Source organism: Suncus etruscus, chromosome 3, assembly GCF_024139225.1.
Source record: "Suncus etruscus isolate mSunEtr1 chromosome 3, mSunEtr1.pri.cur, whole genome shotgun sequence".
In the NCBI taxonomy this organism is placed as follows: domain Eukaryota; kingdom Metazoa; phylum Chordata; class Mammalia; order Eulipotyphla; family Soricidae; genus Suncus; species Suncus etruscus.
This window is the reverse complement of record NC_064850.1, coordinates 50,102,457-50,126,412: the sequence shown is the minus strand read 5'-3', so window position 1 is coordinate 50,126,412 and position 23,956 is coordinate 50,102,457. Positions and strand designations below refer to the sequence as shown.

Genomic DNA, 23,956 nt, shown 5'->3' with positions numbered 1-23,956 from the left:
AGGAGAATTAATTCATTCATTGCTAACTCAGACTCAAACTTCAGTCTGCCATGGGCAAATGTTTGTCCTTGTCCAAGGTGGAGATATGAATGGCTCATGTAAAGGTATTGGGCATTTGTCTCCTCTGCCTCTGGGAAGAGATTCACTCCATCCTTAGAAATATGATAAGTATCTTTATAACAGACCAGAGGAAGATACTTCTGCTGCATGAGATTCCATGAGAAAATCTTCAGTCTGCAACCCCCAAGAAGAAATTTCCCAGAACCCATCTTCTAAGCACCTTACACTTGAATTTCTATTCTCCCCATCAGATCTCAACAACATATCAATTCCTGTTGTTTATGAGCCACTCTGTATGTGGTATTTTGTTGTCAAAGCCAAGAGGACCAAGACAGAGTCTATATTTTCGACTACATGCTGCTGCTCTTAGCATCCAGATTGAGAGAATGTCCTTTGAAAATAGACATGAAGGAGCAGGTTTAATTTAAGCACATTCTGTCCTTTAAGGAAAACCTATCATGGAGAGAGAGGGAGATAATAATGACACTCTCTTTGATAAGGTGACCAAATCCTAGTATGTTTATAATGTCATTCTTCAGCCAATGATCTTTCTTGCCAAACGCTACAGAATCTCATACATTCTCATGGTATTTTTTCCAAAGCCTTGTTGCACATCAACTGTTTCCATTAAATTATGTTTCTCTTCTATTAAGATAAACTAAATAGATAAAACAATGATTCCTCAAATTCCAAGATAGAAAATTTCTCCGCCTGATATTTGATCAACTCACTAAGATTCAACTTGGTATACTGTGGGATAAATTTAGTATAAAATAAAACAGTTACATATTAACACCATTAGGAAAATAAGAAGCTGTGATTTTATGCTGATAAATTATATTAATTTCTGATGAGTAAGATATTGCCATAAGCTCAAAATACTTTCTTAGAAAATATTTATTAACAGCAAAATGAAAACATAACCTAATTACTAATAACTCTAACATAACTATATTAATATATAAATGATCAAAATGAACATTTGCAATAATTGAAGAAATAAAAATTATGAACCCATCTGCTATTATGACAAATGTACACTGTTTTGTTCTACATATTTTGCAGAAAATTTCACCCAACAACCATTAAAATTCCTTGGAGATATTTCAATAAAGAACATATAGTAAAATAGTTCAATAAGTAATATGCACCAATAAATTGTACATAGAGTATAGTTTATACAGAATATCTATAGACATATAGATAGAAATAGATACTATCTTATTTATTTCTATCAAGAGTGCAATACTGTCAGCAAGAAGACTAAAGCAGAATGTTAAGTCATCTGAATAAAAAGAAAAGTAGAAACAAAAGGACTATGAATAAAGAGCCAACCATTAAAAGGTAATATATCTGAAAATACTAGTAAAAACAACCTGAAGACTTGAATGTCTAGAATCTAAGTATACCTGCTACATAGATACACTGCTACTGATACACAGAGCAAGCTACAGGGTGGAGAAAGTAGAACACTGAAAGAAATGATTAACAATGACCTTTACTAGCTCACAGTCCTACCACCATGGGGAAAAGTAGGTTGACCTGCCCTTACATTGTGTCCCAGAGGGATATCAATCCAGTCCTTTTAGCAAATTAGTAAAAACAGAGCCTAAAGTTGCTTGGATAAATTTCTCTAAAGAAAAGGAAAAGGTTTTATTACTAAAGCCTTCAAAATGTACTTAAGCTTTGAGTTAGACTTTCTGAGCATTAGCACAATGGAATGTGACCCCTAAAAGGAGCAGGGACGAGAGAGTGACATCTTAGCCTTATTTATTCAAGACTCTGGGTATGTCATTGAGCTTCTTTGGATCTCAGTTTCCATATGTGTAAAATGATCATCTCTGAACTCCCTTCTGGCAAAAAAATATTCTTTGATTCTATGGCAGAACTAAGACAATGTGAACCAGCTGCCCTCAAAAACACTTTACATTTCACAGAATAATTAACCCATCTGAAAAATTCTGTCAGCTAGTATATGAAATTGACATATTTTTCATTTGCCATTTAACAAATCTTGCCTTCAGACTTAAGTAGAGATTTATTGCTGTTGAAGTGAATTTTTTAAAGAGAATCATTTATTTGCCTCTGCCAGTTGCATGCCATGAACTCTGGTTTTAACACTTCTCTCCCTTTATATGATAGAAAAACTGGCTTAATGCTTAATACCCAAGGGAAAAATTTCCACCTCTTATACACACCCCCACCCAATTTTTCAATTTTAAATAATTTCATTGGCAAAAAATAGCATACCACAAGTGGCCAAAATTAATATGTCAACTAACTCATATGTCAAGCATATCTCTAGTTTCAATTGGACAAGCCAACAACTGATTTAGAAAAAAATAGGAGTGGTGAAGAAAAGGGTAACAGAAAATGAAGATAGAGCAGTTTTTAACTAAAGCAATACTATGCCCCTTAGAGTAAGAAGTGAAACACCAAAGCAAAACATATCAATATCAAACTAGTATGAATTAATTATAAGTGGAAGTAATTTAAATGTTCCCATAGTGGAACTGAAAGTAGAATCAAACTCTCCTCAAAGGATCAGATTTTCTCATCACTTCTTGAATAAAAAAAAGAAAAGAAAAGCAAGAAATATCTCAGAGTCTCTGAACTAAAAACACTGGCAAATACTCAAGTTTCTTATAGGCATTTTGCCTAAAATGATTTCTTCAAAACAGGAAGTCCACTATTTCTCACAGAACCATTAATTCTATTCTCAATGTAAGAGTCACACATGGCTTTCACAGTCATGTCAAAAGAAGAGATTTGTTTCACAAAGGCAGCCCACATTATAACTAGAGAGTAGCACAAAGAAAATGCATTTTACATTTTTGTGTGAGTCTGATCAGGATTTCAAATGGCTGTTCTCATTCATCTTCCGAAGTACTTATGGGCTAGAAAGGAAAAATGAAAGCTTTGTAAGGCCATTAACAGGACTTGAAAGTAGGTTGAAGAGAAATGGGGATGAACAGGTACACCACATAAAATAATAAATGTTTCAATTCCTCTTCATGAAACTTAGATCATAGTAGACTGGGGGATGAAATTCCAAAGCGGATATGGTTGTCTTATAGTTAAATTAACTACCCAGCACTGGCCTTAAGTCTCTACTTACTTCTAGGGGCTGTGATAGGTTCCTACTGCTTTGAACCCCTTTTCAGGCAATATGTTAACATGTTCCAGTCAAAAGCCTTACTCTTGCCACACCACTGTGGTTTCTGAAACTAAACCATATTCAATTTTGGCTTGCATTCCAGACCACTTCCAGTTTGCCAAGGATGGGTGCCTTTGACCAATGGGTGTTTCTTATATCCTGTGATTTACTGGGACCTGAGATTGTTCAGGGGTGGGTCATTCTCCCCAATAACTGATTCACAAAAAAACAAAAAATGTCTGGATCTTGCTTTTTCTTCTAGTACAGGGGTTTTCAAACTTTTTAAAGTGGAGGCCAGATTATGGTCCCTTAGAGAGCTGGAGGGCCGGACTATATGAGCTACTAATTCCTATTCACACTGCACATATCTTATATAAATAAAATGAAAACCATTTATAAATAAACAGATCACGCACCAGTATTTCAATGGGAATTATGGGCCTGCTTTTGGCTAAAGAGATGGTCAATGTCCGTTTTCATATTTGTCACTGCCAGCCGTAACAAGTGATGCAAGTGGGCATCAGTTAATCTTGATCTGGTTGGAGATTTCAGATGTTTCATTCTTGAAAAAGTCTGTTCACAGGCATAAGTGCTACCAAAGATGGTTACAATTTTGAGTGCATGGTTCCTGATATTTGGATATACAATGAGTGTATATGCTGGCAGGCAACCAAACAGCGCTCACTGCTGGCAGGCCGGATCAGACTCCTCTGCGGGCCGCAGTTTGAAGACCCCTGTTCTAGTACATACATCAAGGAAGCATTATGGTCAAAGACTTCAGCTATCCCTATCAGGAGTCCCTTCATAATTAAAGTATTAGGAGATTGTCTGATGCTGTTGTTAATATGTGAATTTCCTGCTAGGCATTCCTGAGGGCTTGCTGCAGCTTCTCCTTTGGACTGGCTAGTACAACTTTAGAGATGCCAAAAGGCTTCCTAGTGTGAACATACTTGTCACAATGATATGGTCTTAGACTAAAATTGTTATATACATTGAAAAAAATATAAGGACATGGTTCATAAAGTTTCATAAATTATTTTATTCTCAGTTCTTTTGGGAGAGGATTAGGTATAAGTAGGACTGGAACTAAAAGACAAAGTTTAAGAATAGGGCATAGTTGGGGCCGGGCGGTGGCACTAAAGGTAAGGTGCCTGCCTTGCCTGCGCTAGCCTTGGACGGACCTCGGTTCGATCCCCCGGTGTCCCATATGGTCCCCCAAGCCAGGAGCAACTTCTGAGCACATAGCCAGGAGTAACCCCTGAGCATTACCGGGTGTGGCCCAAAAACAAAAAAAAAAAAAAAAAAAAAGAATAGGGCATAGCTATTAAGTGAGTGAATGTAGGCAAGGTAACACATTTTGAGACCTCATTCTGTTGTGACTGTCCCTTGGCATTTCCCACATAATCAAGGGCTACACTCAGTTGTATGGACTGAGCAGAGAAGTCTGAGCCTAATCAGCTGATAATAGGAGTTACATAAGGTAAGTCACATGACCATCCGTGCCCTGGCCTGATGTTCCATTTGCAGGGAATTTGTCAAATGGAAAGTAGAGTTCATCTGACTCTCTGGACAATATGGTGGCTTTATTTTTCGGGAGAGTTTTCCAAGTGATTTAGGGAATAGCTTGTGGAGAGCTCAGATGACTGGGTGAACCAGTCCAGCATAAAGCTACTCTTTGTGATTTGGAAGTTTTCTATGGAAGTGATGGCCAATTTATTTATGTAAGTCCCTAGACTTGGCTTCTTATAGGAGTAAATCAATACCAGTCATTCCTCTCAGTGTGGATAATTGAATGAGATGATCTGTTAATGATACTGACATTCTGCCTTCTTTACTACATTTAATTGATAAATACATACTTACATATATATACACATATATATTTGTTCCCCATTTCTGTGTTCATAATAAAACCTTTCTCATCCTAACATAAGGATTTTTACAGGCAATATAACACTGATTAAATTTATCTTTACCTAGAATACTCAGCATCAAATAAACAAATTCTTCTTTTCTCCTAAACACATAGCAGTTTGTAACAGAAAGAATTCCTTGCTTCAAGGACTTCCCTTAGTCACTTTGAATACCTGCTAACTAATCTACACTCTAATAATGTTTGGCCAGAAAAGCATTGGACTACTGAATTTATTAGGTAAAATTCTGTACCTCTTTTATATAAGTTTTTAAAGCATTTTTGTCCACCACCACCACCACCATCACCACATTACCAAGAATAAAAAAGAAAAGAAAAGAAAAGGTGTTTTGCTTTTTTTTTTCTTTCATTCTCTGCTCTTTTTCAAAACCGGAATTTAGGAAGTTAGTCTTAGCCCCTAAACTAGAAACATGTTCCCTTAGGTAAAGAAAATTTGTTATAGGGAACCTGGCTTCTTGCTAATCTCTTAATTTACATCAGTATGACACCTAGGGCCAGGCCAGAGAGGAACTATTTTGAAATATAAAAGTTTGCCTTCCTAACTGAACTATATTCTACTCTAAGATTACAAACCACCTAGAGCCATGTGTATTGTTTTAATGATCAAACAATGTACACTGATAAGTTTCTGTACTTTGCAAATAAAACAATGTGAGCATTCTTCTCATATGTATGACTGTCCCTTTGCCCCTTTAAATAGCTTGGAGATTAAAGTGATCACAAGTTTGCCAGAACGTGGGTCCCCATAAAATTCATTTGTATGGTCTCTCATTTCTCATTTATTTCATAATTCACCATCCCTGCAATCCACTTCCCTGAAGTAGACTCATTGAAGCCCACTAGAGCTGTGGGACAGAAGCCACCCACAGCAATAACCATTCTATAATTTAACCTAATAATGATGTCACTTTTCCTTTGACCAGTTTTCTTCTGTCATATGAGAAAGTATTAAAATTATTTCAACTCTCTAAGCTTAGGAGATATTATATATATATATATATATATATGTATATATATATGGTATAAAGCAATATTAAGGTTTGAGTGATACAGAAAATGGCAGAAGTTTCTTTAAAAAGATAAAACCTTAAACCCAAGTTTTATGCAATTATTTATTTTTTTAGCCACTAATACGTGGTTTTGAGAGATTCCACATGTACTGAGGGACAAAAGGCTGCTCAAGAGTAGTAAGAGGACTACATGATTCCCTCTGAACATATTGTCTAATAGAAAGCTCTAGATTGTGTCTGGTTAAAAATGAAGTAAGAGAGTTCATGAGAATATCCTACCTCCCAATGGACAGGAAATCAGAATTGATATAAGATTATCTATATAAATGGTTTAGATTTGGGGTCTGAGAGTTAAGATAGTATGACATTTGCCTTGCACTTAGCCCACCTGGGTTTGATCCCTGGCACTCCATATGGTCCCCTGTGTCTGCCAATGGTGATCCTCAGCTGAGCCCAGAACCAGGGGTAAGTCCTTAACACTACACTGAGTGTGGCCGCAAAATACCAACAACACAAAACAAAACCCAAAAATGTTTAAATGAGTTCCCAAACACATTTCAAGTGTCCAGAAATATTTATGACCATTATGTGCATAAACTACCCCATCTCTGGCAAAGAAAACTCTTAATACTTTAAATTTATTTACTTTTACTTTTATTAAAGGTTTTTATCTGCTGTATAACTTGATCTTCCAGAAAATAATTTCCTAGGAGATAAAGTATGGTATAACATAGCTGGAATTTATCCTAGTGTATATAAATGATTATTAAATGAAGAACAAGTATTCATAAAAAACATGGCTTTCTTTCTCTTACACTGTATCTGATACAAGCACCGATGGTCTCAGCTTGGCACTGACATATATTCAAGTTAATTTTAGGTCTCGATTCACCCAAAATCATAAGAATTTTAATCATGTGTAATAGCAAGTATATTCAAAGCAAAACATTAAAAACATCAAGAGGTTGAAAATCATTAAAAACGTATGATATTCAAACACTGCATGAACTGAATTTTCTCTAAATTCTATTAAATTCTGTGTGTCTTTCCTTTAAACTTAGTTTCTAAACTTAAATACAACAGAAATGGAGGCTCGCTCTGACCCCAAGAAGTTTCCTTCCTTCCTTCCTTCCTTCCTTCCTTCCTTCCTTCCTTCCTTCCTTCCTTCCTTCCTTCCTTCCTTCCTTCCTTCCTTCCTTCCTTCCTTCCTTCCTTCCTTCCTTCCTCCCTCCCTCCCTCCCTCCCTCCCTCCCTCCCTTCCTTCCTTCCTCCCTCCCTCCCTCCCTTCCTTCCTCCCTCCCTTCCTTCCTCCCTCCCTCCCTCCCCCCCTCCCTCCCTCCCTCCCCCCCTCCCTCCTTCCCTCCCTCCCTCTCCCCCCTCCCTCCTTCCCTCCCTCCCTCCCTCCCTCCCTCTCTCTCTCTCTCTCTCTCTCTTTCTTTCTTTCTTTCTTTCTTTCTTTCTTTCTTTCTTTCTTTCTTTCTTTCTTTCTTTCTTTCTTTCTTTCTTTCTTTCTTTCTCCTTCCTTCTCTCTTTTTCTCTTTCTTTTTTCTTTCTTTTATATCTTTCCTTTTTTTTTTTTTTGCAGCCATACTTAGTGGTTTTCAGAGCTTACTCCTGACTCTATTCAGGAATCACTCTAGTCAGGTACCATGATCAGAATCGCCCAGAAAAAAATTTCAGAGCAATGAATATATAAGGGATTAAAGTGATCATTTCAGAAACAGAAAGATCTCAATTTACCAAGGGGCTATAATAATCCTACTTGGTTATGAATAGAAGCAAAATTGATAAAAATATAAGAAGAAATATGCAGTTAGGGCTGCTCCTAATTCAAAGTATAAAGCAGGCAAGCAAAAAATTAGAGCATTTGAAGAGCGGAACAAAGCAATAGTCAACTTAATTTAAGTGACGTTTACAGAGCACTCCAGCTGGCACTTGCCAGCTTATGCATTACTTCAAATACAGAAAAACCTTTGCCGGAAGAGGAGGTGTTTGGGACTAGAAAATAAGTTTCAACATATGTAAAAGGATTTGAGCCACACAAAGTATGCTTTTTGATCAAAATGAAATTAAATCAGAAATCAATAATAAAGATCTCCAGAAAATGTCTAAATATTTGGAAATAAGAAAACAGACTTTCAAATAGCCTAAGAACTAAAAAGAACTCAAAAAAGAATTTGAAGTGGATTTTACAAACATAAGCCTTATAAAAAGTGGGAAATGTGAATAATTTATGTATGGGCCCTACTGCCTGTGCCATTGCTCCGGCCCCTATGTGTGGGGACATTTATAGCACTAAGAGACTCTTAGAAAAGTTTCAAATAACCTGTTTCTATCTTAAAAAGCAAAAAGATATAAACCCAACTTAAGCAGAAAGAAATAAAAATACTTTAGATTCTATGATGAAACAGAAAACAAAAAAGTCAAATGCCCACATTTTCCTATTTATCAAATTCTGTAAACCCTTAGACAGATGGATCCAGAAAAACCGAAGCCACAAGTTATGAATTCCAGGAATAGAGGTGTTAGTCCCATGATTGATTTAGAAAGTAAATATAGTTAATAAGGGAATATGCTAATACATTTGAAAATGGAATAATTAAAGTGGAAAACTAAGATAAACAATCTATGAAAGTTCATTCAGGAACAAACCAATAATTATCACTGTTTAAAAACTAAATTAATAATTTAAAATTTCCCCATAAGAAATTTACAATTTCAGAGAATATTGAAATTTCTGATGTCTGCAATTAGCACTGTTAAATATAAACAATAACATCAATACTACTGTCAACCACAAAGACAGTGGAGAGACAGTACAGTGAGTAATAAGCCTTTGTAAGCACCAGACCTCAATTTGAGCTCTGGTACTGCATAGGGTCTTGCCAGGAGCGATTTCTGAGTAGAGCCAGGTGTAAGCCCTGAGCACCTCTAAGTGGATGTGGTTAAAACTAAAAAATACTATGCGGAGTCTTTTCATGTTGTCTTTATTTTTTCAATTATGTTTAAGATTTACAATCAAAATTACTTGGGTTTCCTAAATTCACAAAAATGTACCCAAAAAATTATAAAGAAATTTGTGAAAGTTATCATTATGAACATAACATTCTTCCATGCCAAGTATTCCAAGCACAAAACTCATCACTAATGGTATTTCCAAAGATTTCCATGATCACTATGAAGTTATAATCTGGCAGATATCACTTTTCACAGTGATATATCCACTATATCATATACTCATGGATATTCATTGATTCTCACTCATTCCTTTTGCGTTTCTACTTCTCCTGGTAGCTTTGTAAGAATCCAGGACCTCAGGTGTTCTAGCTCAGTTCTGTTCAGCTCGTGGTAAACGCCTGGTAAACTCTGAAACTTGGTGTTCACACCCAGAGATTTTAACATGGAATTCGTCTCTTCTCCCCATGAATGAAGGACCAACTCATCTGAAGTACCATGGCACTGAAATAATTCAGGAAGGGCACTGTCCACCTTCTGAAGATCCTAGAGAAGATAAAAAAAAAATGAAAAAGCTAAAGAAATACACTCAAGAACATTATTCTTAGAAATTAGAGAGCACAGAAAAATGTTATTTTTTTCCTGTGAATATTTTAGCATTTAGAGGAAATGGAAGTTCTCCCTTGAGTGATGAGGGAGATCATGGGGGTGGAGGTCAGTTGGATGGTGGCAACACCCACGCCAAGGCCTAAGAAAACCAGTATTTACTGCACATGAGGATAGTGTAAAAAACAAGCCATATATTCCATGCAGGAAGTATGCGACTTGAGAAGAACAGAACCTCCTGAAGAACTTTTTCATAAAACAGAAATAGAGGAACATGAAGCTACAGTATAAGCAAGGAGAAATTTATATTCTGGATCTTACTTGTGGTTCTGCTATTTTTGCTCCTTGTAAGAAGCAGAAGTACTACAATGTATCATATTTGAAAACTGGAATATTTCTGCAAAATAGATTGTCCATAAAATTGTTGTGATTATCTTCATGATGAGAAAACCAAGCTAAGAATATATACTTTGTTCTTTTTTTTTTTTTTTTTGGTCTTTCTTTAACCACACCCGGCAATGCTCAAGGGCTATTTCTAGCTTTGCTCAGGATGCATTCCTGGCATGCTCAGGGGGTCATGTGGGATGCTGGTGACCAAACTCAGGTCAAGCGCATGCAAGGCAAGTGCCCTACCTGTTATTCTATAGCTCCAGCCCCAAGAATATATACTTTGAAAATGTATAAAAGTTATGTATATACCTATATATCATATACCATCTATCAAATACCATGTCATTTGCTTGATAATATTCTTTACACAAGGTTACTCCTGAATATTAATGTCCAGTTGTTTCAAGAGAAAACCTGAGTCTTAAATTTTCAGGAACGTTCAGTCTATCAGTTGTTATTATTCAATTACTAATTCGGTTTTTTGGTTTTTTTTTTTTTTTTTTTTTTTTTTTTGGTTTTTAGGCCACACCCAGTGATGCTCAGGGGTTACTCCTCACTATGGCTCAGAAATAGTTTCTGGCTTGGGGGACCATATAGGAGGCTGGGTCCTTCCTAGGTCAGCCACATTCCAGGCAAATGCCCTACCACTGTGCCACCACTCCAGCCCCTACTAATTTGGTTTTAATATCTAATTTTCATAAGTATTTTGTGCTTTTTTTCTTTTTGCTATTCTGTTCTTCATACCTAGAACATACCTGGTAAACAGCAGAGTCTTTATTCAGAAAACTAGAAAGAGCAAATACTCCTGCCACATCTTGATGACTTCTATAGGCTAGATGCATGGCCATACACCCTCCCATTGAAAATCCTCCTGAAAGAAGCACAAATTACCTTCTCAAAAATCTGATAATATTCTAAAATACTTTAGAACAAGATACATCTATGCCAGATCCTCCACAAACCTTAGGAGATCTTTTATCTTTTTCCTTTAAATACCATGGTAAGAAAGTTATTCATAATACAGTTGTGCTTGTTTTCACAGATAAAATTGTTCATGATTGAGTTAGTCATACAATGTACAACAATCTTCACCAGTGCACATTTTCCACCATCAGTATACCCAGTTTCCCTCCACCCTCCCTGATGCTATCTTCCCTTCCTGTCTATCAGGAATACATTTTTCTTCTCTATTTCTCTCTTTTCTTTCCCTTTTAGACACTTTGGTTTAAGTACAGTGCATATTTCCTGCCACCAATGTCCCTTCTTCTGCCTGCCTTTGGGGCAGGCATTTTACTTCCCTCTGTCTTTTCTTTTGTGACACTGTGGTTTGCACTGTTGTTAATGAAGGTGTGCCATGTATATCACTTTATCCCCTTTCAGCAACCATTTCTTGTCTAGAATAATCATTTCCAATGATCATTGTCATAGTAGATCCTTCTTAACATTAAACGCACACACCACTCCTGTGGCAAACTTCCTACCATGGACTAGTCCTCCTGATCCTCTTCTCTATTGTCTGTGAATATTATTATACTGGATATTATTATACTCTTTTTTCTTATATCCCAAAGATGAGTGAGATTATTCTATGTCTATCCCTCTCTCTCTCTGACTCATTTCACTCAGCATAATAATCTTCATTTCCATACATGTATATGCAAACTTTGCAACTTCTTTTTTCCTAATGACTGTATAGTATTCCACTGTGTAACTGTACCACAGTTTCTTTAGCTATTCATCTGTTGTCAGACATCTGGGTTGTTTCCAGATTCTATTCATTATAAATAGTGCTGTGATGAACATACGAGTGCAAAAGGGCATTTTTGTATTGTTTTTATGTTCCTAGAGTATATCCCTACGACTGGTATTGCTGGATCATATAGAAGATCAAATTTCAGGATTCTTTGAGAAATATCCATATTGTTTTTCAGAAAGGCTGGGCTTGACAACATTACCACTGGCAGTGAATGAGAGTCCCTTTCTCCCTATATCCAGGCCAGCACTGGTTATTCTTTGTGATGTATGCCAATCTCTGTGGTGTGAGATACTTTATTGTTGTTTTGATTTGTATCTTCCTGATTATTTATGTGGAACATTTTTTCTTCTGCTTTTTAGCCATCTGTGGTTCCTTTTTGAGGAAATAACCTATTCATTTCTTCTATCTTTAGATGGGATTAAACTTATTTTTTTTTCCTTAAGTTCTGTCAGTACCTTGTATATCTTAGATATTAACCTCTTATTAGATGGCTATAGGGGGAATAGTTTCTCCCATTCCTTGGGTAGCCTTTGTATCCTATTAAATGTTTCCTTTAATGTGCAGAAGCTTCTTAAGTTTAATGTAGTCCCATTCTGCTTCCACTTGGTTGGACAGTGGTGTTTTTTGAAGATGCATTTAGTCTCAATGCCACAGAGTGTTTTGCCTATGTTTTCCTCTATGTACCTTATGGTTTCATATCTGATTATCAAGGTCTTTAATCTATTTTGACTTGATCTTTGTGCAAGGTGTTAAAGAGGTCAAAGGTAATTTTTTTGCATGAAGTTGACCATTAATCTCAATACTACTTGTTGAAGAGGCTTTCTTTGCTCCACTCTTATTTCTTACCACTATCGAAGATTATTTGATTGTATGTCTGGGAGCCAGTCTCTGAATACTCAAGTCTATTCCGTTGATCTGAGGGTCTATCTTTATTCCAATACCATGTTGTTTTAATGACAAATGCTTTATAGTACATTTGGAAGTTGGGGAAAGTAATTCTCTCCTATCTTCTTTTTTCTAAAGATTGTTCTATTCATTCACATTTGTTGTGCCAAATGAATTTCAAGAGTGTTTGATCTACTTCTTTGAAAAATGATGGACATCCTTAGAGGGACTGCATTAAATCTGTACAATATTTTGAAAAATATTGCCATTTTAATAGTTAATTTTCCCAATCTATAAGCAGAGTATATGTCTCCATGTTCTTGTATCATCTTTTGTTTCTTGAAGCAGTGTTTTGTAGTTTTCTTTGCATTGGTCTTTGTATATACCATTTTAGTTAAGTTTACTCCAAGATACTTCATTGTCTTTGGCAAAACTATGAATAAAATTTTTTGAAATTTTTAAATTATTTTTCCTTTCTATCATTACTTGTATATAAAAACAGCCATGGACTTTTGTAGGGATATACATTGGAAAAATAAAACTTGTACTTAGATCTCATTGAAAACAACCTGCTATGATTATATAATACCATGCCAGTTATGTTATTTCTGGGAAAGGAATTGGTTATAAAAGCAAAAGTTAGTCCAGAACAAAAAAATTATGCTTATTGAATGCATAGTTCACAGCATAATGTTTATTAGCAATCACATGTATATTTATCACCCTGCCCTCCATCATTGTCCACATATCTCTACCCATATTTTAAAATTCTCTCCAACTGGCCTACCTCTCCCTAGGGAGACTCAATTTTACAGGCAAGCTCTCAGATTACCTACCACTGGCCAATGGTTATGACCTTATATGCTTCTTTGTAGTCTACACATGAGAGAAATTATTCTGTATTTGTGTCTATCTATGTTTCCGTCTGATTTCATTCAGCATTATAACTTCTAGATCTGTCCAGCTCAGCATAATGCCCATTGAATCCCTGGGCATTATTTATCAGGTCAAATTTTGTTCAATGTAAAACTCAAAATAGGACTTTTACCTACAAACTCTTCTACTAGGGATTCTAATAAAAGCTCAGGTTATTAAGACTTAATAGTCACCAGAACACAAATTCTGAGAAAAGATATTTTTGTTTATTATTTGTGGATGAAACCTCCATCTGTTTAGAATGTTGTCCTGACACAAAATAGATGGTTGAAAATAAATACAAAATGTAGTTCCTAAATAAAATGTCTGGAACCAGGCAAGTAGTTTATGATTTCAAACTCATGGAATTTTGGTGATTTGATTAGAAGCTTCAAAAATGTGAGATTGAATGATGAATTTGCTCCTGGGTAATGATTTCTAAATATGGCTCCTTAAACAGCAATAATCCTATACTTAGTTCCAGACCCAATAACAAATCTCAAAGCCAACACTTTCATACCCTTAAATCAAGTGAAGAAGAATCACACCAGAGCAAAATATCAATTGTGCTAAGGTAGACAATTCAAAATTTAGTGTAATGGGTAAGAACAGAAAGTGAAATGTGGGCATGATAGAAAAGAAATCCATATGTTAGGAATACCAAAATGGTATGAAGAATGTTAACGTTTTTATTTTGATGAAATTCAAGAGCTTAAAATATGTATCTATTTCAGAAAATGACCCAAAGAACATATTAAGTGAAACTAGTATGGTGGAGGGAATATTTAATTTTATTTAATTTTAACAAGTTTAAGTTGAATCAATTGTGGCTTAGGGTTATCTTATTGGACAATGAAGTTACAGGTAATCTAAGCTGCCAATAATTGTGAAAAAATGTCAAAGCTCATAAATGGGAAAAAAAGAAAACAGTATGTCATTAGAAAGTGAAGCTGAAATCATGTGAATGTGATAATTTGAATGTGATAAAGGTTTTGTTTTTAAATCACATCACAAGAGAAAAGTGAATGATAATATCTATTAAAAGATATGGTAATATCTATTCATCTATTAAAAATACATTTCAAAACATCCCTACTGAGAACATTTTTAAACATTTTATTGACAAGACTAAGCCTGTCATTTCATCTGGTTTAAGTCTTCTTGAAGAGGGGAGTATAACAACCACAAAATAAAAAAAGTAAGTAAATAAAAGGAGAAGAAAGCACACACTTACCCACATAGGAAATGTCATTATGGGCAAACATAAATGCATATGCAGACATTTAGCTTCATGTTCAATTCACATAATTTACAGTGAAGAAAAATGTGCTCACCAAAATCTTATTATAGAAAGATTTAATCTAAGTCCCTGACCCCCTTATAATCTTATGAGGTAATCTGCAATTCCTCATCAGCCATCTTTGACAATACAATCACTTTTCAAATCAGAAACTACTGTGAAAAGGGACTTTGTGTATTTTTTTAAAAAAGGAGAAAATTTAACACAAAGGACTAGTTATTTGAATTCAATTTCCATCTAAGTGTCTAAAATGCAATATAAAATATAGTGTTCAATAAGTGGATACCAAATAGTAAACTCATTGTAGGTAATGGTTATAATGTATATTTATAGTTGCTGGAGAAGTATTAAAATGTCAGGAGTTCAAATTTCAACATACATTTAAGATTAACAAGCTGAATAAAACATGTTAAAAAATAATAAACCCAGCTTTTATGAACTCTTTAAGTAAAACAAAACAGTAACAATATATAAAAGACTGTACTGGGGAAAAGAGGCTAATCTATCTAAAAACAAAATTAGGAGAAAAAAATACTTATAACTCAAGTTTACTATCAATGGAATGGGATTTTTAAAAATGTGATAAAATCCACCCTCTCGCCAATTTTAACAATTCTTCCATTTAATATGTTTATTGTAATTATTCTTCAAACTGAACTGTGCAAATAGAGATTTGGAAATATATTAACTAGGCTCATAATATTTATTTGTATATTTTCTTTCATACAGTATTTACAGGATGAATAAAATTTTATTACCTTCTACTAAAAGCTATTAGAATGGCAACTGAAGCCTTTAAAGTTCTAGTAATTGTTGCTGAAGAAACCCAAGATGTTTAAGATATACTATGCAAAAACATAGGAGAAAGTATTATTCTAAAGCTTTAGCTCAAGAAGATCTAAAGAATAAAGAAGTAAAACTGGAATTCTTGGGATTAGGCATGCTTCTTAGGAGTCACTACAACCCCTTTAAGATATGTATCTTAAATCTTACTTAAAAAAAATTAACTTAATAATAAATGACCACTTGCCAAGTGTTTCTACCATCCCATAAATCATACATTTGGGCACATTTTTAAAAATTCACTTTCACAGCTACTTATTCTACCTGAGTAGAATGAGCTATTCCTTTTTCCCCAAAGGATACTGATTTCAAAGTCTTTTTTTCTTTGCTTATTTGCTTTATTTTTATTTTGGGGCCACACCATGTGGTGCTCTGGGGTTATACCTGGCTCTGCATTCAGGTATCACTTCTGGTAAACTCAGATTACTATATGGGATACAGGGAATCGAACCTGATTCAGTCATGTGTAAGGCAAACCTTCCTCCACCCCATACTCTCAACTCTGGCCCCTGATTTCAGTCTCTCAACAAAACACAAACTTCATAATTATTTTTAAGTCAGTAAACACATGCTAATTGCCTTTGATGTACATACACAGTATTTAATGGTCATATATAATGTTAAACCATATTAACAGCTCATAATCTTCTAAATTATTTTCCTCAGGATGGGTACACTGTATTTAGAGTTGCCAGAAAAATCACTCAGGTCTAATTTTATTTGTACTTATTTGTACTGCTTCAAAATTATGATAGCACAGTCCTATTATCAAAATCATTCTTATCTAGGCAGATAGTCGTCAGGATCTATAGGTTCTAGATTAAAGTTAAACCTAAATTACATAATTTGAACAACAAATCATCACCACCTAGTGGACAAAAAACAAATCTCATCATAGTACAAAGTTCATAAATTTGACTAGTTTGACTAGGAGTCTAGTCCCAACTCTATTTTTACCTTTGCCAGTAGTATCTTTGAATTTTAGTTCTCATACCCTATGACTTCCTCTTTTGCCTATTACAAGGTTCAAGATAAATGATGCTTATGAAAACAACTCTATATACATTACCTGTAAAACACTATGATAATAAAACCTTTTACTATAATATAAAGATTTTCCATTTTAGTAATATCTTTACCATAGATACCGTTGGAAGCTCAAAGCACAAATAATAAAAATGATTTCCCTTTATCTGTCTCTAGATTTCAAAGTATGCAGAAGCATGCTAAGAGTTTTATAATAAATATTAAAAGGCAGAATGTACTGTGAAATACTTATATTCTATACATTGCTCTTTCTCAACTTGTTTAAAAAAAACAGAGCACAGGATAATCTAACATTATTTTTCTCAGGAGACAGGATTTGATAACAAGTTTTGTCAATGACATGTTGCCAATTCTTTGAAAGCACTTTAAAAGGCACTATTACATTGTGAATCCCTCTCTGGAATCGTGTACAAAATATATAAAAGCAAACAAACCTTTTAATACCTAATATTCTTAATGCACAGAGTGCGTTTCAGGGACACCTCTCATATATACAGTAGTAGTATAAAGACCAAACTTCTTTTGCCTTCTTTTTTTTAACCAGTTCATTTGTCCATTAAGGAAGTCATTTGCCATGAATGAAAACTATAAAATGAATATACTTTCCTAGCAAATACCTACCTGATAATGATTCTTCTCCTAAAAAGGTTCTAAACCTTGACCCAGTATGTATCCAGCTAGATATTGCATTTATTCTTGTGCTGTTTTCCTGGCCCTTAGTGCTACTGGCAAATGTATATGAATTCTCTGTCTATAGTACACTAATGCAACAACTGGAACAAATGTCAGGGAAGAATTTCCTAGGTTTTGCTGTATTCCATGCTCTCTGTTAGATAAGAGTATCCCTTCTCTATAACCAGTCCCCTTTTCACTCATTCTTGAAAACTTGGAGATTTTTTCATTCCTAAGAAGGCAGTGTTTACTGCCCCCAAGATTTGCTTCTTTCATCATTGCCTGGACAGTAACTATCTTGTACACACAATTCCAATACTTGTATAAAGAATAGGTGTAAGTATTACAGCCGTCTTCCTAAAGGGCATTCTGCACTCAATATTTTATTAACTACATGGAGATCAAATTTAGTATAAAATAAGCTCTTCTTTGATTTCAGAAAGCTAGAGAACCTAAAATAAAAAAAGAGGTATCATGTACTATATAAACATAATTAAAAAAAAAAACAACTAGGTTTAGAGGGCTAAAGAGATAGTACAAAGTTTAAGGGCATTTTTATTTTGTATGGAGCTGATACTGGTTCCATCCTGGGAAGCAATCCCCTAAGCACAGAGCCAGGAATAAGCCCTGAGCACTTCTGGGAGTGGCCCAACTATGGCTAATAAAATAAAATGCTACTCAACAAAATAAAGGCATCACCTATTAAATAAAAGTAATAAGCAGAATAAGTTTTATACTTATTATCTCATTTTTCCCTTTCCAACCTTCTAATTTTTCTAGTTTAAAAATTTATTCTAATCACATTATGGTATGTGTATATCTGTGTTTAATAAAATTTATAGATAATTTTATTTGCAATTATAATCATAACTCAAGTAAAGCATGCACAAAGACTCCAAAACAGCAATGACACCACTCTTAAGCTCCATTTTCAAATTAATGAGAGATTCAGTTACACCAGTAAGACAAAAAACCACTTCTTATGGAGCTAGAATGCTTTTTCCTCTGTGCATCAATAGCTGATCGACAGCTTGTTAAAAAAAAAAAAAAAAGGTACATACCCCATACTTTGTCCAAGTGAATGAGGTAAGGAAAGTGTGTTTTAGGCCATGTGTTTAATTCCAAAGAACCATTTTTAAGTTATTAAGATTTCTTTTTACTGTCTACTTATAATAACTAACAATACAAGTAACAAAGATATGTAACCTGGATTCTTCTACGGTCCTTTTCTATATTTCATGCAAAGAAAAGTTAATAAGCTCATCTCAGTCCAAAATAAATCTTTGTTCCTAATTTAATATATTTATAAAATATATTACATACAGCATTTTATTATGGCTTTATAGTAAATTTCTAATGTAGTTAAAAAATCTGCCAAAAATAAAATTTGGTATAAAATCAAAGATACTTCAGTAAAATACTGACCATCTCCCTGATCTGCTTTATTTATTTATTTATTTTTTGGTTTTGGGGCCACACCCGGCATTGCTCAGGGGTTACTCCTGGCTGTCTGCTCAGAAATAGCTCCTGGCAGGCACGGCACGGGGGACCATATGGGACACCGGGATTTGAACCAACCACCTTTGGTCCTGGATTGGCTGCTTGCAAGGCAAACACCGCTGTGCTATCTCTCCGGGCCCTGGTCTGCTTTATTAACAAGACTAGCTTTTCTTTGTTTTGTTTTGGAGTCATACGCAGCTATATTCAGGGCTTTCTTAGGGATCTGTGTTCAGAGATCACTCCTGGCATTGCTGGGCTAAGAGGAGGAACTATATGAGATGCACAGATAAATGCAGGTTGGCTGCTTGCAATAACTTTATCCACTGTACTCTTTCTCTAGCCCAAAGATTGACTGTCTTTTAACAGGTTATTTCAGAACTAAAGAAAATAATTAATTTCCTTAATATGATAGAAAGAAAAAAATCAAAATAAATTCCAGAAGGATGAAAGAATTGAACATAAATAAGTTAATTACCAAAAAACTATCCAAGTCCACTTGGCTATTTATTTATCCAAATTCCAGGGCAAGAATCCTTCTCCTCATTTTGACTGTAAAATACCGACATATATCATGGTACACGTTCAAGTGTACCATGATATATGAGCATGCTGATTTGATTTATGGGTATTGTGAAGTGATTACCATGATAGGAGATTTCCTTCAACTGAGCAATTATGTGAAAAATAAGTATGAAAGGAAAGACTGTAATAGACAATAAAAATAAGTTATTTTTGTGTTCAATGTAGCAAAATGAATTAAAAGGAAAATAACAAAACAAAGTGCAAATTAATTATAAATATTTATTCACTTATTTTTTTCTAGCAAAGTCTTCTTGTGGGAAGGTATTATTTCAGTAAGAATATAATGAGACGAAAAATTTAATATCAACTGGACAATCTGTCAACTGGTATAACTTTCATGGAAAAAACAGGATAATATATGTCGCAATTTAAAACATTTGACCAAATCAAAGAATCATGGGATTTGAAACAAATTAAGTTAAAATACCAAATTCTTATTAGCTCTTTGCCCTTAAGATAATCCAGAGCCTCTCTGCAAAAAGAATATGATAAAATACCTGAGGGATTTAGGAAGAGAGGAAAAGGATAAGAAGAGAGGAGTTACACTACTTCAGGATAAACAGGATTGTTTTTCAAATATTGTGTGAAACACAGTGTAAGAAATTCCTTAACACTGAATACTAGCACTTTATTTTTTATTGTCAAAAGAATTACAATTTTATTTTTAAGCAATTTTGTAGCCCAAGCTTTATTTTCCCTCCATCATCTCCACAACTTTAGGAATCTCATTTGCTACCTTATTATTAAATTCAGTTCTGCTTTGCCAAAGTTCACATCTTTTTACTTTTTCAATAGAAATATTTTCCTAAAAGCAGCTTTCTGATGAACTGTCCAACTCAAGGGCAATCTTTTCTCATTTCTCCTCAACTACCTACACAATAAAGGTCAAACAGGAACTAGAAAGAATTTGTATTTTTGAGCCTGGAGTGAGCCCAGACCTCTACAAACATCATCTCCCTGATAAAATAGACACTGTATCAATCATTTCAACTTGAGGCCTGAAGGCGCAGAATGCCAGGCAGTGTAGACATGACTTTTGAACCAGGGTACACTTTCTTCTTTATGCTCCTGAGTCTCTAGGTCTGGCTAGTGGAGTGTACAAGGCATGCTGCAGTCAAACACGTTTCTGCTAAAGTCATTAATCATGTACAAAGACACCAATTATATTGCCTCATGTCCATACCATGCACACTGCTGTCTATGCCTGGGTCCTAATTTCCCTGAGACACGCTGAGTAGGACTTCTTTACCTTCTCTGGTGCTTCTTCTAGCAATTATGAGACAGATCCTGATTCATATGTGTAGGACCCACTAACCATGTAAATGGTGCCTACTAAGTCTGCAACAGGAACTTAAAAACACATGCTCAATGATGACTGTAGTATGTGTACACGCATTGTGAATTCTATCTTGTAACTGTTTTTCTGGACCTAGACTAAGAGAGAGGTATTCCCAGAAAGTTCAATGCCTGCTTCTATTCAGTTACACACAGATTCTAGATCCACTACTCAAGATAATAGAGAAATACAGAGTCCAATGTAGATGAAGAGACAGATGCCCAGAAAGTAGAGATGGGTCTGCTCAAAAGTATAAGGCTTTTAACTAATGACAGTGGCTGCTGAAGCCAAGATGTAAAATAATATTCTTTCCATTTCCTTATTTTTCCTTAGGCTTAATATTAGTTTAGATCTTTAACAAATATAAGGGAAGTTTATACATGGACCCTAACTTTGTCTCTATGGGGTTTTTCGAGTGCAATTTAATAGTATTTAGAACATAACAAAAATACTTATATCCCATGCCATCCATTGTCTACAAAATCCATATCATTGTTGTGTATATTCTAGAAATAGATGAAAATAGTTTATGTATTTGCAATTCTAAAATGTAATTATGGAGGACAAGTAGTCTAGAGAATTTATATAAAGGAATATGAAAACCTTGGAAACAGAGATTACTAAGGACACATGTAACTTATTTTATTTTTGCAGGAGTCACACCTGGTGATGTTCAAGGTTACTCCTGGCTCTGTGCTCAGAAATTATTCCTGGCAGGCAAGGGGATCATATGGAATACTGGGGTTTGAATCACTGTACATTCTCAATTGGCTGCGTGCAAGGCAAATGCCCTACTGCTGTGCTATCTTTCTGGCCTCACATGTAACACATTTTTATAAGTTGCTTTAACATGATAAATTAAGTCACATGTAACACATTTTTATGTCTCATTAAACCTGAAGAACCTTTTTATAAATTTGACATTACATTTAAACTGCACTCTAATTTAGCTTAACTGTGACAATAGCAGTATAAACAAGAATTATGAAAACATAGAAATCAATAATTTCTTAGTTAAAATACAATATAGGATTCTCAAATGATATTAACAAGAAAGTTAATTTATTGTCATAATCAATGGCTAATCATTCTAGTATCCTTGATACCCTTAATGTGTAAAGTATACCTGACAATAATAACAGATCAAATAATATAAGTACTTCTAAATAACAATCTTAAATGAGAGAGTGAAGTACAATGCCTGCCTCAAATACAGACAAGGGTTGGGAAGGAGGGAGGGGGGCATTGGTGGTGGGAATGTTGCACTGGTGAAAAGGGTATTCTATTTATAACTGAAACTCAACTGCAATCATGCTTGTAATAATGGTGCATAAATAAAGATGTTATATAAATAATCAAATAAAAGCTGAGGGGCTGGAGCCATAGTGCAGCGGTAGGGTGTTTGCCTTGCATGCAGCTGATCCAGGATGGACCTGGGTTCGATCTCTGGCATTCCAGATGGTCCCCCAAAGCCAGGAGCTATTTCTGAGCACATAGCCAGGAGCATCACCGGGTGTGGCCCCCTCATAGAAAACAAACAAAAAAATTAGCAGTTTGAGTCCAAAGCATAGGATTAAACAAAAGTAATTAGCACATTTTAAAGTTCTTACCTACTAAGATTCTGTTCTTATTAATGCCACTTTTGACTTCCTCATTAATCAAATCCGTGAGTACCTGGCACATTTTGTCAATGGACTCGAGGTGCTCAGGGCAATCAATAGAGATTTTCAGTCGGTCAAACCAGACATTGGAGATGCCGCCCTTCATAGGTGTGTAAGGCCTGTTGGGGAGCAAGTATTTTAGAATGTCACATCAAGTACTAAAATGTACGTTCCAGTGTCAACAATATTAGTGTTTTGAATAATTACTTTCAACATAAAAACTTCCCTCTGCATAATGTGTACATTGGCCTTCACTTCTAAATGTTTCATTCATATTTTCTAATGCTTATTCATCTAATTTGTTGTACCTTTCAAGAGTCATAAATTTTCCAGAAAATATCCATTAAAAAGGGGTAATATATATGTATAAAATATATATGGTATATGGGAATTTTCCACATATTTATATACTAATTCATATACATAATGTGTACATATATATGATATATTATTTTTTGGTTTTTGTTTGGGCCACACAGAGAAATACCATTAAAGGATGGATTCCAGAGCATAAATGTGCTTTCTGGGGTATGAGGGAAGAAAGGTGGGGAATGCAAAAGAAAGCAGAGAAATGGTACAAAAATACATTTATATTAAAATCGTAAAAGAAACATACACAAACACATATAAACACACAAATGCATGCCTTTGGAAGTCAGGATAAAATGCTCATGGTATTTGTAAGTACCTTCATATTTGAGAAGGTGTGTAACCAAGTAATATTTAGTATCATGTGCCAGTTAAACTTTTACCTTTGCAACAGAACTGTTTAAGAGCATCCTTTGCTCTTTACAAAGGAGCAAGACTGACTGTTTATGAACACCATCCTTTTCTGTGAGCAATGCAAATGAAGAGCACCAAATTACTGCTTGCAAGGCTATATCATAAGATGGAGTGATCCCAGGGTATTATCAGACCTTTTGCTTTGATTTTCCCATTTTGGTCTTGAATTTTTCTAGAGATCATGTTCTATACAAAATACAATATGATCTGTCAATCATTCCTGTTCTACTACTAAAAACAAAGCAAAGAAAAACAAGAGGCTGAGGGCAAAGTTCAAACAGCAAAGTAATGGCTCGCATGTTGAAGGCTCCAAGTTTGATCACTGGTATTGCCTATCACCAAAGGACTGTCAGGGGCTGCACTATTGGTTTTTCTGAACCTGAGTCCTGCAGTGGTAATGCAGAGCTGGGCTAAGAACAGAACTATCTGGCCTGCACCTTGGGGCTGAGCAACATCAATGAGAGTGAGCACTGGTAGTGTGACCCCTCCTCAAAATACAAATTAAAACCCTCGAGAACTCTGTGAGGATCAAACTCCACCTTTGGCAAATATTTGATAGTTCTAA

General features: G+C 35.0%; 1 protein-coding gene across 1 annotated transcript in view; it reads right to left on the bottom strand.

Moving 5' to 3' along the window:
* Nucleotides 1-9,140: 9,140 nt before the first annotated feature.
* The window catches only part of LYPLAL1 (lysophospholipase like 1), a 32,830-nt gene continuing 18,014 nt past the window's right edge, over nucleotides 9,141-23,956 (bottom strand). Inside the window, exons 3-5 of the mRNA XM_049769540.1 lie at nucleotides 22,558-22,727; nucleotides 10,867-10,982; nucleotides 9,141-9,661 (exon numbers count right to left, since the gene is read on the bottom strand). Of these exons, the coding sequence (XP_049625497.1) occupies nucleotides 9,422-9,661; nucleotides 10,867-10,982; nucleotides 22,558-22,727 (526 nt within the window). The 3' untranslated portion in view covers nucleotides 9,141-9,421. The remainder of the gene's footprint in view (nucleotides 9,662-10,866; nucleotides 10,983-22,557; nucleotides 22,728-23,956) is intronic.